The 15,640-nt window shown below is 41.6% G+C and overlaps 1 protein-coding gene and 1 long non-coding RNA gene across 5 annotated transcripts in view; one reads left to right on the plus strand and one right to left on the minus strand.

Moving 5' to 3' along the window:
- Positions 1 to 70: 70 nt before the first annotated feature.
- On the plus strand, positions 71 to 9,606 carry LOC129562803 (uncharacterized). Of its 2 annotated transcripts, none has more exons than XR_016038148.1 (3): positions 71 to 2,598; positions 2,700 to 3,452; positions 9,475 to 9,606. It is a non-coding gene; the product is annotated as an uncharacterized LOC129562803 (long non-coding RNA). The 2 variants fall into 2 exon arrangements; XR_008687263.2 differs by having other exon boundaries at positions 2,700 to 3,458; positions 9,475 to 9,605.
- CTDSPL2 (CTD small phosphatase like 2) overlaps positions 8,087 to 15,640 on the minus strand; it is a 77,548-nt gene continuing 69,994 nt past the window's right edge. For 2 of the 3 annotated variants that reach the window (XM_055436241.2, XM_055436240.2), the window contains exons 12-13: positions 13,964 to 14,059; positions 11,795 to 13,362 (exon numbers count right to left, since the gene is read on the minus strand). In XM_055436241.2, coding sequence (XP_055292216.1) covers positions 13,297 to 13,362; positions 13,964 to 14,059 — 162 coding nt within the window. In that variant the 3' untranslated portion in view covers positions 11,795 to 13,296. Of the gene's footprint in view, positions 10,023 to 11,794; positions 13,363 to 13,963; positions 14,060 to 15,640 lie in introns of those variants that run through there. The other variant, XR_008687260.2, reaches the window with a different exon arrangement.

The following is a 15,640-nucleotide window of genomic DNA, read 5'->3' on the forward strand; positions in this document are numbered from 1 at the left end:
CCGCCCCTCGGCGGCCGGAAGGGGCGTGGCGCGCGGCCGGAAGGGGCGTGGCGCGCGGGGTCTTCCGCGCTTCCCGCGGCGCCTGAGGCGTCCGGCGGGCCCGTGCGGCAGGGGGCGGGGCGGGGAGGCCGGCCCACCGCGCGCGCCCCGGGAGGGAACAGGGAATGTGGGCACCGTGGCAGCCGCCTGCCCTCTCCCTTCCTCCCCGGCCACCCTGCGCCCGCCCCAAGCGGCGAGGGCGCCCTCTGCGCGCGTGGACCCCGCCCCCGGGCGCCGGTGAGGGCGGCGGACACCCCGCACGCCGCGCCCGGCTGTGGGCGGCGATTGGTCTTCGCGTCCCCAAGGCGCGCGGTGGCGCACTGGGCCAGGTGGGCCTCTGGAACCCGAAGGGTGCAGGGCACAGGGCGCCGGGAGAAGCGAGCGACCAGAGAGCACCGAGTTTCTGGCAGCCTCCCAGCCGAGCAGCTCAGATTCAGCTCCCGGCACGTTTGCCTCCAGTGCGTCACGAAGGGATCGAAGGGAACCCCGGGGACCGAGGACCTTTCCTTCTGTGAGCCCCCTGAACCCAGTACACGATTCATTCTTTCGCAGAATGATTTCGGATCTCAGTCTGAGCTACACTTATTTTCCCTCGCCTTACCCTCAAGAGACACGACTGAGCGACTGAACTGAACTGACTTACCCTCAAGAAGCGCACAATCAGGCAGCAAAAACAGACACGTAAACAGATTTTGAAACAGTGCAATGACTGCAACACAAAAAAGCATTGTGAGGTTAAATGCAAAAGGTTAACGTTAACCGCGGAGGGGAGTAGTAGGGTATTTGAAAGGCTTCCAGAAAGTGAGCGCTGCAGTAACGAGCTTTAAAGACCAAGTGAAATTTGCTCCACTGCGTATCTGGTAGAAAGTACGCAGGTGGTCCCTGATATGACTGGCAACTGGAGATAAGCTGAACAGGTAAACTGATCATAATAAAGGGCTTAAGGTGGGCTATCAGGGAAGCACAGTAATGCTGAAGAAGCCTAAGTTGAACGGCTCTATGAAGACCTACAAGACCTTCTAGAACTAACACCCAAAAGAGATGTCCTTTTCATTATAGGGGACTGGAATGCAAAAGTAGGAAGTCAAGAAACACCTGAAGCAACAGGCAAATTTGGCCTTGGAGTACAGGAGGAAGCAGGGAAAGGCTAACAGAGTTTTTCCAAGAGAACGCACTGGTCATAGCAAACACCCTCTTCCAACAACACAAGAGAAGACTCTACACATGGAGGTCACCAGATGGTCAACACCGAAATCAGATTGATTATATTCATTGAAGCCAAAGATGGAGAAGCTGTATACAGTCAGCAAAAACAAGACTGGGAGCTGACTGTGGCTGAGATCATGAACTCCTTATTGCCAAATTCACACTTAAATTGAAGAAAGTAGAGAAAACCAGTAGACCATTCAGGTATGACCTAAATCATATCCCTTACGATTATACAGTGGGAGTGAGAAATAGATTTAAGGGACTAAATCTGATAGAGTGCCTGATGAACTATGGGCAGAGGTTCGTGACACTGTACAGGAGACAGGGATAAAGGCGTTCTGCAAGAAAAAGAAATTTGCAAAAAATCAAAATGTCTGTCTGAGGAGGCCTTACAAATAGCTGTGAAGAGAAGTGAAAAGCAAAGGAGAAAAGGAAGGATGTGCTCATCTGAATGCAGAGTTCCAAAGAACAGCAAGGAGAGATAAGAAAGCCTTCCTCAGCGATCAGTGCAAAGAAATAGAGGAAAACAACAGAATGGGAAAGACTAGAGATCTCTTCAAGAAAATTAGAGATACCAAGGGAACATTTCATGCAAAGATGGGCTCAATAAAGGACAGAAATGGTACGGACCTAACAGAAGCAGAAGATATGAAGAAGAGGTGGCAAGAATACACAGAAAAACTATACAAAAAAGATCTTCATGACCCAGATAACCATGATGGTGTGATCACTCACCTAGAGCCAGACATCCTGGAATGCGAAGTCAAGTGGGCCTTAGAAAGCATCACTATGAACAAAGCTAGTGGAGGTGATGGAATTCCAGCTGAGCTATTTCAAATCCTACAAGATGATGCTGTGAAAGTGCTGCACTCAATACGCCAGCAAATTTGGAAAACTCAGCAGTGGCCACAGGACTGGAAAAAGTCAGTTTTCATTCCAATCCAAAAGAAAGGCAATGCCAAAAAATGCTCAAACTATTGCACAATTGCACTCATCTCACATGCTAGCAAAGTAATGCTCAAAATTCTCCAAGCCAGGCTTTAACAGTATGTGAACCATGAACTTCCAAATGTTCAAGCTGGTTTTAGAAAAGGCAGAGGAACCAAAGATCAAATTGCCAACTTCCGCCATATCATTGAAAAAGCGAGAGTTCCAGTGAAACATCTATTTCTGCTTTATTGACTTATGCCAAAGCCTTTGACTGTATGGATCAACACAAACTGGAAAATTCTGAAAGAGATGGGAATACCAGACCACCTGACCTGCCTCTTGAGAAACCTGTATGCAGGTCAGGAAACAACAGTTATAACTGGACATGGAACAACAGACTGGTTCCAAATAGGAAAATGAGTAAGTCAAGACTGTATATTTAACTTAATATATTTAAATATAAATTATTAAATAAATAGCTTATTTATTTAAATAAGTTAACTTGTTTAACTTATATGCAGAGTACATCATGAGAAACGCTGGGCTGAAGGAAGCACAAGCTGGAATCAAGATCGCCGGGAGAAATGCCAGTAACATCAGATATACAGATGATACCACCCTTATGGCAGAAAGCAAAGAACTAAAGAGCCTCTTGATGAAAGTGAAAGAGGAAAGTGAAAAAGTTGGCTTAAAGCTCAGCATTCAAAAAACTAAGATCATGGCATCCGGTCCCATCACTTCATGGCAAATAGATGGGGAAACAGTGGAAACAGCAGCAGTTATTTTTATTTTTATTTTTTGGCTCCAAAATCACTGTGGGTGGTGACTGCAGCCATGAAATTAGAAGATGCTTACTCCTTGGAAGAAAAGTTATGCCAAGCTAGACAGCATATTTAAAAGCACATGCGTTACTTTACCAACAAAGGTCCATCTCGTCAAGGCTATGGTTTTTCCAGTAGTCAACATATGGATGTGAGAGTTGGGACTATAAAGAAAGCTGAAGGCCAAAGAATTGATGCTTTTGAACTGTGGTGTTGGAGAAGACTCCTGAGAGCCCTTTAGACAGCAAGGAGATCCAACCAGTGCATCCTAAAGGAAGTCAGTCCTGAATACTCATTGAAGGACTGAAGCTGAAGCTCCTCCAATACTTTAACCACTTGATGAAAAGAACTGACTCATTGGAAAAGACCCTGATGCTGGGAAAGATTGAAGGCGGGAGGAGAAGGGGACGACAGAGGATGAGATGGTTGGATGGCATCACCAACGCAATGGATGTGAGTGTGAGTAAACTCTGGGAGTTGGTGAAGGACAGGGAGGTCTGGTGTGCTGCTGTCCATGGGGTTGCAGAGTCGGACACAACTGAGAGACTGGACTGAAGATGGGCTAAGCTGCACTCTGCCCTTCTGGCCTTTGGGCTCCACTGCAGGATTTTCAGAGGCGTGAAGTTTCAGAGATATATATATATATATATATATATATATTTTGCTGTTTCCTAGTTTGTTTTTGAATATGTAACACCTCCTTGGTACAACATTCAAGTTGTAGAAAGGTATATTCAATCATCAGCCATTCTGTTTTTTTTCTGGTGGCAACCATTGTTCCCCATTTCCTGTGTATCTTTTCATTTTATAATCTTCCAAAAAATATTCTACAGTTCACTTAAAGTTTTTTCTTGATCAGCAACGCCTGAGAGTTTGTTAAACATGAGACTCTCTGACCCGGTCCCAGATGACTGTGTTAAAGTGTGAGACGCAATGCTGTGCAGCCTTCCATTTATAAAGAGGGATGGGAAGGAGGCAAGACAGAAGGCCAAGACTAGAATGTAAGGTCCCTAAGGCACAATCTTTGACTCACAGTTATATCTGCAGCATTCGGCACAGTATCTAATATATAAGTAAATATGAATTGAGAATACAACCCTAAAGTAAGACAATGGCAACTGAGAAGCAGGAACCAATCTGAAAGGTAGTTAACTGTCAGAACCAACAGGATTTAGTGACTGTGAAGATTAACTTTATGTGTCACTGTGGCTAGGTACTCAGTTTTTGGTCAAACACTAGTCTAATTGCTGTGAATGTATTTTTTGTTTGTAATTACCTTTAAATCAGAGAATGAGATGGTTGGATAGCATCACTGACTCAATGGACACGAGTTTGAGTAGGCTCTGGGAGTTGGTGCTGGACAGGGAAGCCTGTCGTGCTGTGGTCCACGGGGTCACAAAGAATCGGACACGACTGACAGACTGGGCTGACTGAACCTTTAAGTCAACAAACTTTGAGTAAAACAGGTCACCCTCCATAAGGTTTATGGGTTTTATACAGTCAATTGAAGGCATTGAGGAAACACTGAGGAAAAAGGGATTCTGCCTGCAGACTGCCTTTGGACCCTGCAGCATCAGCTCTTCCTGGGGCTCCAGCGTGTGGACCTTCTGTGCAGGATTGAGACTTGCTAGCTCCCACAATTATGTAAGCTAATTTCTGATTTTTTTTGCCACACCCCACAATTTGCAGAATCTAAATTCCCCCAACCAGGGATTGATCTGAGCCCTCAGCAGTGAAAGCTGGGCGTGCTAACCACTGCACCGCCAGGAATTCCCTGTGAGCCAGTTTCTTAAAATGTTCTCTCCATAGAGACGCATCGTTGGTTCTGTTTCTCTGAACCAACCAGATTCATACAGTGACAGGCTGGACATGGAGGAGGAGGGGAAGGGATCAGTAGAGGGTGGGCCTTTGGAGGCTGGGGGAGTGGCAGTGACACCACCTGCAGCTGCGCAAGTCAAAACCCTGGGAGCTAGCCCTGCGTTCCTCCTCCCACTTACCTCTTAAATTCAGTCCATCACCAAGGTCTGCGATTTGCTTCCACTATTAATCTTGAACCCATTTAATTACCCCATGTCTCTTGCTACCGCCGTAGTCCAAGCTTTCTCCAGACTCTATAATCTGCTTCCCGTGGGTTTTCCGTCTTCTGCTTTTCCCTCTCCACAGTCCACTCACTACATGCTGCTGCTGCTGAGTCACGTCAGCCGCGTCCGACTCTGTGACCCCACAGACGGCAGTCACTTCAGCCGCGTCCGACTCTGTGACCCCATAGACGGCAGTCACTTCAGCCGTGTGTGTGTGACCCCACAGGCGGCAGTCACTTCAGCCGCGTCCGACTCTGTGACCCCACAGACGGCAGTCACTTCAGCCGCGTCCGACTCTGTGACCCCATAGACGGCAGTCACTTCAGCCGTGTGTGTGTGACCCCACAGGCGGCAGTCACTTCAGCCGCGTCCGACTCTGTGACCCCACAGGCGGCGGTCACTTCAGCCGCGTCCGACTCTGTGACCCCACAGGCGGCGGTCACTTCAGCCGCGTCCGACTCTGTGACCCCACAGACGGCAGCCCAGCGGGCTCCCCCGTCCCTGGGCTTCTCCAGCAAGGGCACTGGAGTGGCTGCCATTTCCTTCTTCCACTCACTACATACCAGGCAGTAAAAAATCAAGCATCAGACCCCTTCCTCCCCGTTGAAATCCCTTTAGTGACTTCTTGGTGTTTGCTTGGGGTTTAAATTCACCTCCTTATGTAGGCCTACAAGGCTCTGCAGTCTGACTCCTGCCTCCCACCAAGCCCCTTATGCCATTCTATCTCACTAACATCATTGCTACTGGCCCTCTGAGGCTACTAAGGCTTTTCCTGTTTTCGGAGTTTGTACTTGCTATTTTCTGCCTACAGTGCTTTTCCCACACCTTTATACAGTTGGCTTTAGAAGACCCCAGGCAAGAGCTGTCAGTTGAGCCCCGTCAGTCCACGGATCTGTGAGAGGGATCTTAAGCTTCGTTTAAGTCTTCAGGTGAATATACTTTCCTAGAGCTTTAGAATTTGGAACTCAAGACTCTCAGGCCTGGGAGTTGATGGTAGATGACAAGACCTGAAGGAAAGACCTCCTGCCAAAGTGATGATTTCCCAGGCCACCTTACTTCCTCGCCTTCCCTTGAGGTCCAGTTGTCCAGCTCTTCCTTAAATGCCATGAGGTTTTCCAGTATATTTCCAGTCAATTCCATTACTGGCCTCAGCTAACATTTTTAACAAATACATCCTAGTAGTCTTATCTGCAGGTGAGAAATCTTGAGAAGCTAAGGTCTGCCATACTTAAGTCTGTTTGGCACATGGTGCTGCTGCTGCTGCTAAGTCACGTCAGACGTGTCCGACTCTGTGTGACCCTAGAGACGGCAGCCCACCAGGCTACCCCATCCCTGGGATTCTCCAGGCAAGAACACTGGAGTGGTTGCCATTTCCTTCACTGGAACGACAGCATGAATAAATTTCTAGGGATTTTTCCCGAAAATCCACCAATCAGGCCATTGTTTTTCCTCATGAAAGGTAGCCTCAAAAGAAAATTAATAGCGCTGGTTCCCAATGAAAGCTGCTTTTGTATAACTATGGGGTCACACAGAGTCGGACACGACTGAAGTGACTTAGCAGCAGCAGCAGCAGTCAGCCCACACATGGTAGCATGACCTGAACTAGGAAATAGTAAATAATTGTCTAAAAAGGTGGCAGTCAATCAAATACACCAAGGTGAAGACTCAGGAAAGCAACACCATTTCTGAAGTGGTAATGTAGTCATTTGTATTAACTTGCTTGAAGATGTTCTAAGACAATGTATCTTCAATGTTAATAGAAATAAGGTGAGATATAGGGGATGGGAGACCAATAACAAGATTTTCACAGTCCCCAGAAACAAGGCTAAGCTGCCTGCAGACTTCCGGCAGATGCCCAGTAGAGACGACGGTGAGTGTCCGTTCGCCTTGGTATTAGCCATTAGGATTCTCGTTAGTGCTGCCCTTACCAAGCAGCCATCCGATTGTGACTTAGTTCCATAAGAAGGTAAATGAATGAAATTGAGCCTAGAAATTAGTGTACCACGTTAAAACTCATTTATAGGGACTTCCCTGGTAGTCCCAGTGGTTAAGACTCCCCGTGTCTAATGCAGGAGGCTTGGGCTCAACCCCTGGTCAGGGAACTAAGATAACACATGCTGTGTGCCCCGCCTTAAAAAAATTTATAAAATACCAAAATCACTGACTTGAGGTAGAAACTAACGACTTTCTCCATTTTTACCCTCCTTCCCTAAAGAGCCTTCCCATAACGTGAAATGAGTAACAGCATGTCTCCTTTGACCTCCTATACATTTCTTCTGTGCTTTTTATACAGTGATATAAAATCAGAGTGCCTTTCTGTTCATCATTAACCTGGGCAAGCCACACTCCCCCTAGAACTTTACCAATCTCCAGGCTCAGATTATCCATTTATGGTGCTAGCACCCAATACATTAACCATTTGTTATCATGGAGAAAGGAGATTGGTTGCATGGAGAATTAGGTCAACGCCTGTATTTCTTCTAACTGGTCACCCACTCAATCTATTCCCTATTTGATCACCAGTGATCTTTCTAAAACAAACTTGATATACTCCCTTGCTTAACTTACCCCCACCCTAACCAAGCTTGGCTTAACATTCCATAAATGTTGCACAGATACTTCAGCCAAACGAAGCCTGACTTCAGACTGTGCTGTTAGCGCTCTCCAAGTGAATCTTTTCCTTCTTGTCCCTTTTCTCAACAAATGTCAGTTTCCACTGCTGGACTGTTACAGCTTGAGAGCAGGGTCAGGTTTGCTTTCTTCTGCCATCCAGAGCCTGCCATAGTAAGGCAGTGTTTTTACTTTTACCGTCATCAGGAAGTCTAGTCAAAGGTACCTTCAAGGGTTGTCATACATCAAATATATTAAAGCTCATTATATGAACTACTAAAAGCTCTAGTTCATTTGGTTCACTAAGAGAATGTTAACTTTGCAAGTCATTTATAAGAGCCTGCTACCCCAATTACTTACCAGATTTTTCAAACCATTTAATAATTATTCTTTGATTTCCTCAGCATCCATTTCTTCCTTCACACTCAGCACTACTTTCATCAAACGGATTCGTAACACTCCTGGGTGGTCTCCCCACTAGCACTGCTCCATCCCTCTCCAGACTGCTTGCTGCTCATGTCGGCCCACCCCCACAAACCTTGAACTTTTAATCTTGTATTGGGGTACAGCTGGCTGACAATGTTGTTGAGTTTCAGGAGAACAGGAAACGGACTAAGCCACATATATACATGTATCCAACCTACTCTGTTCCTTAGAGATCACCCAAAGGGAAAGCAATGTGAAAAAATCGTGTACTTGTAAACAAAGCACTATACAAATGTAAGTTGTTAGATATTAATAGTTTCTAGTGGCTGATAAAATATCACCAAAGAAAAGTGCTTCCATAAAAGTTTTATTTATCCCCACAACAACCCTGTGAGGTAGGGTGATCAGAGCATTTGAAGATGAGAAAACTAAATCTACATTACTTGTTCACGGCTACACTGCATAGTAAGTATGTAGAAGTTAAATCGAGTATTTTAAATGTCCATGATTTATATTGATTCATGTGGAAAAAGGCAGAGAGAACATTAACTCCCCCCTACCTTAATGCCAAAAGGACACTGCCTTGAAAAATCCCATTTCAAAAGATGAAAGTAGTATTTCATTGCTTATTTCTACAAAGATTTATAAAATAAAAAAATAGTGAAATATTTTACAGTTAATATATATAATGGTCTCATTCAGGGATATGTCCTTCAGCTGTGTATATGATCAACTATTTCAAGTGCTAGAAATGCAAACTCTTAAAAAGTATGAAAGACAATGATAATGAGCAGTAGCCTCAATCTTCTTTATCCCTCCATGTATCCTGAATAAGTTCTGTGAAATGTGGTAAACTCCACTACAAAGAAATACCTGGTAAATTTTATTTTGTTGCCTGCTCTCAAACCACTGTCACATTAAGCAGTGATTGCCCGAATCTATTAGAATCATTTGGAGAGCTTTTGAAAAACACGGAATTCTCAGGCCCCACTCTAGACTCAGACAGTTTTGCAGAGGTTAAGGCCTCAGGAATCTGTATTTCGAAAGCTCCACAGAGTAACACAAATGAACGATCAGGTTTGGGAGCCACTGATGTGTTTAAAATACTAACATCAAAACCACAAAGTAAGTATAAACCTCTTGCTCTCAACTCCCCTTTTTAAAAGTTTCTCAAAATGCAATATAACCCTGGAATTCTGCCTCTGGGCAAGTAATTTTAATTCAAGATACAGATAAATATTTTATAAAAATGTATCCTAGTGAGTTGAGACTTGGATTCCAATTATAATTTACGTAGCATTTAGATATACCGAGTTCTGTGGTTCTTATTTTGAAATTTTAAATTCTATTTTATACAGGTTCCTAGCAGGCTTCTAACTCAGGGGAAGACATGAAAAGCAATGACATAATCAAGCACATAAGCACTGAAAAAAATACTATACTCGAAAAGAGCTTCATGAGAGGAATAAGAAAGTGGGTGAGTGACAACCTAAGGCCTTCTGGCCCATACACTTTTGTTCCCAGTCCACTCTTCCCCTATAAGGGGAAATAAAATAAACATTCTTTCCTAGTTGCTTGGCATAGTTATTTGGTGGGTGACTATTAACACTAAGTTAATTTAGACACACAAGATTAAAAGAGATAAAAAATAAATACCTAGGAAGACAAAGAGAGTTCAGGTCAGAAAACCTCAACTAGCTAATGATGTAGTATATAATACCATCATGTTAGTACAATTAAATGAAGGTGTCAGTGTCCTTTACATCTCAGCTTTATGTGATGGACAGAAGACGTGCAAAAGATCTGGTCCTTATGAAGAAGTCTGTGCTTGCTGGAAAGTTCTGTAGGAATAATGAAATGCGTTCTTCATTGATGAGATGAAGTCTCTGTTTTTCAGGGAAGTTGACTGAACAAAACAATAAAAAAGCAAACTTCTTTAGATGGTTAAATGAAAGAAATATCTAATTGAAAAAGTCATTGGCCAAAGATAACCTTTTTTTAAAAAAATGATTCTATGTTTAACCACCCCCCCCAAAACAAACAAACCAGGAAAACCAGAGAAATATAAAAAGCAATATACACATCCATTTTCACTGACAGTTACAAGAAAATAGCCATTTATAGAAGTTACAATGCTTTCAACAAATCCCCCTCCAAATTCTGGGAAATAAGATAAAGCCATTGGGTAAATAAATATACATACTAGCTAATATAAAACAATTTATGCTTTTAAATTGTTGTCAACTTTAAGACCCAAGGAGAAATATGGTGCTATAAATCTGATCAGGGCTACATATATTACATGGCGTTAAAAAACACAACTGATGAAAACATCCTAACAATAATACAAATATTTAAAAGAATGTCTTTAAAAGTCAGACATTTACCACTGGAAATATCACAATTATAATATGTACTTCAGAGTTGTAATGTGTATATAGGTCACTTTTTCTGTGTCGTATCAGGTATCCATCTCTCCTGCATTTACTATGGTCAGTTTCTAAGAGTTCATGCTTCCTGTGTGAACTGAAGGGGCTGGGCACAGCAATTCATAAACACCTCCATTTAACTAAACGGAAATGTTTAAGGTAACATCTACCAACAGATAAAGGAAAGAAGGACTAATAAAATATATTAAGGAGGAAGCAAGCTGGATAACGGTCTCTAACTTATTCTAAATTTTGTATTAATAACAAATTTAAAATGACTCAAATCAAGTAATGAAAAAATATATTAAATTGATATCAAGAAATTTTCTCAGGCCATAGAAAATTTTCCCTTAGCTTATTTCTTTACAAAATCTTGTTAGGCTTGATTCATTTGTCAGCTGACTTAAAGGAACTCTCCAGCAGGGGATCAAAAGCGGCTTTACCAATAAAAGGTGGTTAAAGTAGTTTTTAAAGTGCCTGTCGGCACAATGGTTTTTACAGGTGCTTACATTTCCCTTCTAGTTCTGGGAAAGCCCATAGAGTCTATATGTACTTAATCGGTAAAGCTTTCAGCAATTATAATGTAAGCTGAAAGTTTAGCTCTTATATAGGTTTTGCTGTTTGAACATAAAAAGGGAGCAAGGAGAAATGTAACCAGGTTCACAATTTTGAGCAAGAGCATATGTAAAGGTAACGTATGTACATTTTATTTCAAGAAAGACAGGAGACAAACAGCATAAAGATGCCCAGATGCCCTAAAGATAAATACATTTCAAAGATTCTCATTAAAATGAATCTGTATTGTTTTTTCCTGCAAGCAAAATACCTTTCTTTAAATTAAAAACAAACAAAAAAACCCCCAATATTCTGAATTGCAAATGTTTTTTTTTTTTTGCAGAAAATCTGCCATGATTATTTTTTTTAATGAATAAGGATTTTCCACAAAACAGGCTTGCTCTACATGCTAGATTTTTAAACAGTTCAGTGACACAATATGCTAACTACATACACAACAGATAATATAGTAAGAAAACACTCAACCTGATGAAAAGTTAAAATCTTCATTAATACACTGAAAATTGACATAACTCATGCCTTTAAAATCAAAAATACAAAAATTAAATGTTTTCCTAAAAAGATTTCCTTATTTTAAGGATTCATTTGAAAATGAAGCTGCATGTAATTTGTACAATAAGTTGTACAAGTAAACAGGTAATATACATAAAAAATTAAGTGACATACTCCTCGATTATCAGTTGTCCACCTTTAATTTCCAATACTGTACTTTCTTAACAAGCATACAAAATATCAAACTTCTCTTTAGAAAAAGTGCCGTTCTTTGACATCCTTTACACAAAAACAGTCTGAGCCTGTGGCATGTTAATGCAGTTGAGAGGCAAAGCATACTAACTTTTACAAATTCTACCTCCGTAAAAAGCCTCCCGAAAAAGAGATTACACGCCACTATAAAAATATCAACCTCTTGTGGTAGCTGCATCAGAGAACCAAGGCTTGAAGACTATTTTCATATAGCATAGAAAACCACTATGAGAGCATACTGACTGCACTGGTGGCTTGGGAGTCTACTGTGCCACAGGGCTATGCACAGCTACTGCAAGGTACCAAGACTGTTACACAGAGTTTAAATTGATTGTAGCCGAGAGCATAACAGAGGTACTACCAGCCCATGCAAAGTAACTGAAATACTGAACCACTGTGCTGAATACTTCATTCCTGGAGAAAACCAAAGGCATCAGTAACCAAATCAAGCCCAACAGGTGACCCAATCCATCCTCCTCAAAGACTGGTGAGCACAGTGAGGTCTGAGGTATACCTTTATCCATCACGTCTGTGTGCCACTGCGAGATAGTACCACTTGGAACACATGCCATCACAATGGTCTACATCTTTTGAATATTAAGTCATTCATATATTCTTATCTACCCAGTCTCTTGATTTTTGAAAAGATTTCACCTACAGTAGAATATTACAGAAACAAAATATAAATGCATGTTCTCTCTAAATGAAACTTACATGGACTAAAAGTAGAGGATATTTTTAAACAAATATACAATATGCAGGCAGACAAAGCAGGAAAACGGCCGTTCAAATGTATAATAAAAAACTAAAAATTTACTATTTCCAGAAAACTATGAAGCGCCTCAACTAAAAGGAATGCATAATGAAATTCTAATCTATTAATAATACAGGTCAAAAATGTAAAAAGGTTATAAACCTTAACAGGAAAAATAAAACAACTTTTACTGGCCATTCCTGTTGAAATGAGAATTTTAAAGTAACAGAAAAGTGGCTACAAACCCACTTAGAGCACCAAACAGAGAGAAAATAAAAGTCCATTTTCATCTCTGTTATTATCATAAAATCCTGTGTGACTACAGGTCAAACTGCTGGTGGCAGAAACAGAATTCTTTATAAACTGCAGATGTCCTGTACATAAAAAAATTTCACTGGAGTTGCACTAGTTCTAAAGACGCTTCTGTTTTCGCCTACCTACTGTGTGTATTCAATCTGAGAGAAAGTCTCTTTCTGTAACCCTTGATAATTATTGGGCACCAAGATAAGAAAAGCAAGACGGGGTACAAAAATGCAAAATTTCAACAGTAATGGCATGTTCTGTCTTAGTCCAGCAGGGCTGCGCCCTCCCCCCAGGGGTCCGACAGGCCTCTGCACTCAGTCGGGGGGCAGCAGGGCCCTGCGCCCTCCCCTCAGGGGTCCGACAGGCCTCTGCGCTCAGTCGGGGGGCAGCAGGTCGTGCAAGCGAAACCGGTCTCTGATGTGTGGCCGGACGTCTTCATTCTGTCGGAGACAGACACTTTAAAAGCCACGTCACTTAAAAGACACGATCCTCACAGCATTACGGACATTCTTACTTTGCAGGGAAACTGGCTACTTATTTTATAATTTACACTATTACTATTATTATTGCCAAATACAAAGAGACTACAGAGAAGTAAACTTAAATTTAGATGAGAAAGAAAAGCCTGTCATTAATGTATCAACTTTGTAAGAACAGTTATGCAGTAAGAGATCAAACCAAAATATAGGTAAAGCATTAACCCACTGAAGTCTACTTTACACAGTAGTTTTAAATTTAATCCATGGATATAGCTAAAAAAATTCCCAGAATAAAATTTCAGTACCATAAGCATTAATTCTAGACCTGAACTACGAAACCAATTTAACTAGTTAGTGACTTGCCATAGGAAGTTTGGTGAAATAAAACAATGTATAAAATTTTAAATAGTGATAAACATAATTTATAAGGTATAATCTTTTTCAACATCTGCCCTAATCTCTCACTATGTTTACTTAAAACATCAGTACACATAAAGCAACTGAAAAGATTTATCTCAATAGAGTTAAAGCAACAAAAAGATAAATGAAAAGATATATTTACCAGTTCTACTAGCTTCTCCAGAAATGGAATCAATTTTAGCAGTTCATTGTCATTTTTGTCCATAAACCAGCTTTCTATAGGGATTCCATTAGATAGCTAAAACAATAAATAAGGAATTAACTCTACTTTTCATTTAGTTTGCCTAAGTTGGAAAAGCTTTAAAAAGAAATAACAGATTTTAGTAAATATTAATCCATTATGTTCCTTTAAAAAAGGAATGCCATCAGAGTTCATGCCTGTCACATTCTTTGACATCTTAATAGTGCCAGACACAGACGTTAAGGAACAAACTGAAACCTAACTGGTTTTTCAGAGTAATTCTTAGTGTATATAAAACTTAACGAGAAATATTCATTAAAATAAGTTTTGCGTTAACATAACTAAAAACATTACCCATTAGAGAAATATTAGTCAATTCTGGGCATTTGAAGAAAGGAATGCTGCCATTTTAAACAGAGAGAAAGCACATACACAAGGAGTGTGTCCCACCCACTGTCCCCTCCCTAACAAGACAACCAGAAACATAGCAGGAACACAACAAACTGACTCAATGGTATTTCGCTGAAATCTGAAAACATAACTACAAACCATATTTGTTTTATAGTAAATATTCTCTAGGATATTATATCTTTAATATTTACACAGAACACTGTGTTTAAGATGGAGGGTAACTGAAATTATTTTATTTACAAACCAATTCTTAAAAACATTTAAAATGCAAGGAGATGAAAGTAGTGACCTAAACTGAACGGACTTCAGTACCACACGCCATCCTTCCCCTCGTATTTATCCTCTTCTGTGTTTCATTATGGACACTCTGAAACACAGAAGTTGAGGGCAAGTCTTGTTTCACCTACACCCAAACCCCTTTCCACATCCCAATTCTGCACTGACCTACTCTGACGAAGATGTCAGTCGTGCCTCGTGAACATACTCAGTGTAACATCTATCTTGCAAGACGGCCCGTCTCTCCACCTACGTGTCTATCTGTTTGTTTATGCCGTGCTGCATGGCCCCTGAGAGCCTAGTTCCCTGACCAGGGGCGGAACCCAGGCCCTCAGCAGTGAAAGTACTGAGACCTCAACACTGGACTGCCACCAGACTCAACCAGAGTTGAATTTATATGCCTAAGAAACATCGACAAAGGGCACAAATATGTTGACAGAATAGTCTAAGATTTCAAAATGTCAAATTAAACAGACCAGAAGAACACGGTGTAATTCTCAAACTTGCTTACCATTAAAATGACTGATTTCACAACTGATAGGAATGCTATTGGGGCTTCCCTAGTGGCCCAGTGGTAAAGAATCTGCCTGCAAGGCAGGAGGCATGGGTTCAATCCCTGGGTTGGGAACATCCCCCGGAAGAGGAAATGGCAACCCACTCCAGTAGTCTTGCCTGGAAAATCCCATGGACAGAGGAGCCTGGTGGGCTACAGTCAACAGGGTTGCAAAAGAGACACGATTTAGCAACCAAACAACAAGAAGAACGCTATCAAACGGTATGTATCTTACTGTCCCTTCTTAGGGGTTTACTATTTCACATTTACATGTATGTTGTACTTCATTTAAAAGAAAATTTTCCACAAGGAATATACTAATTTGGCCCTTCTAATTCTAAGATGACACTAAACAAGGAAATCCCACCAGTGAAAATCCTGTCGTCCCATCATACTGT

Source organism: Moschus berezovskii, chromosome 9 (genome assembly GCF_049115385.1).
Source record: "Moschus berezovskii isolate FMDL1 chromosome 9, NW_MosBer_1.0, whole genome shotgun sequence".
Taxonomy (NCBI): domain Eukaryota; kingdom Metazoa; phylum Chordata; class Mammalia; order Artiodactyla; family Moschidae; genus Moschus; species Moschus berezovskii.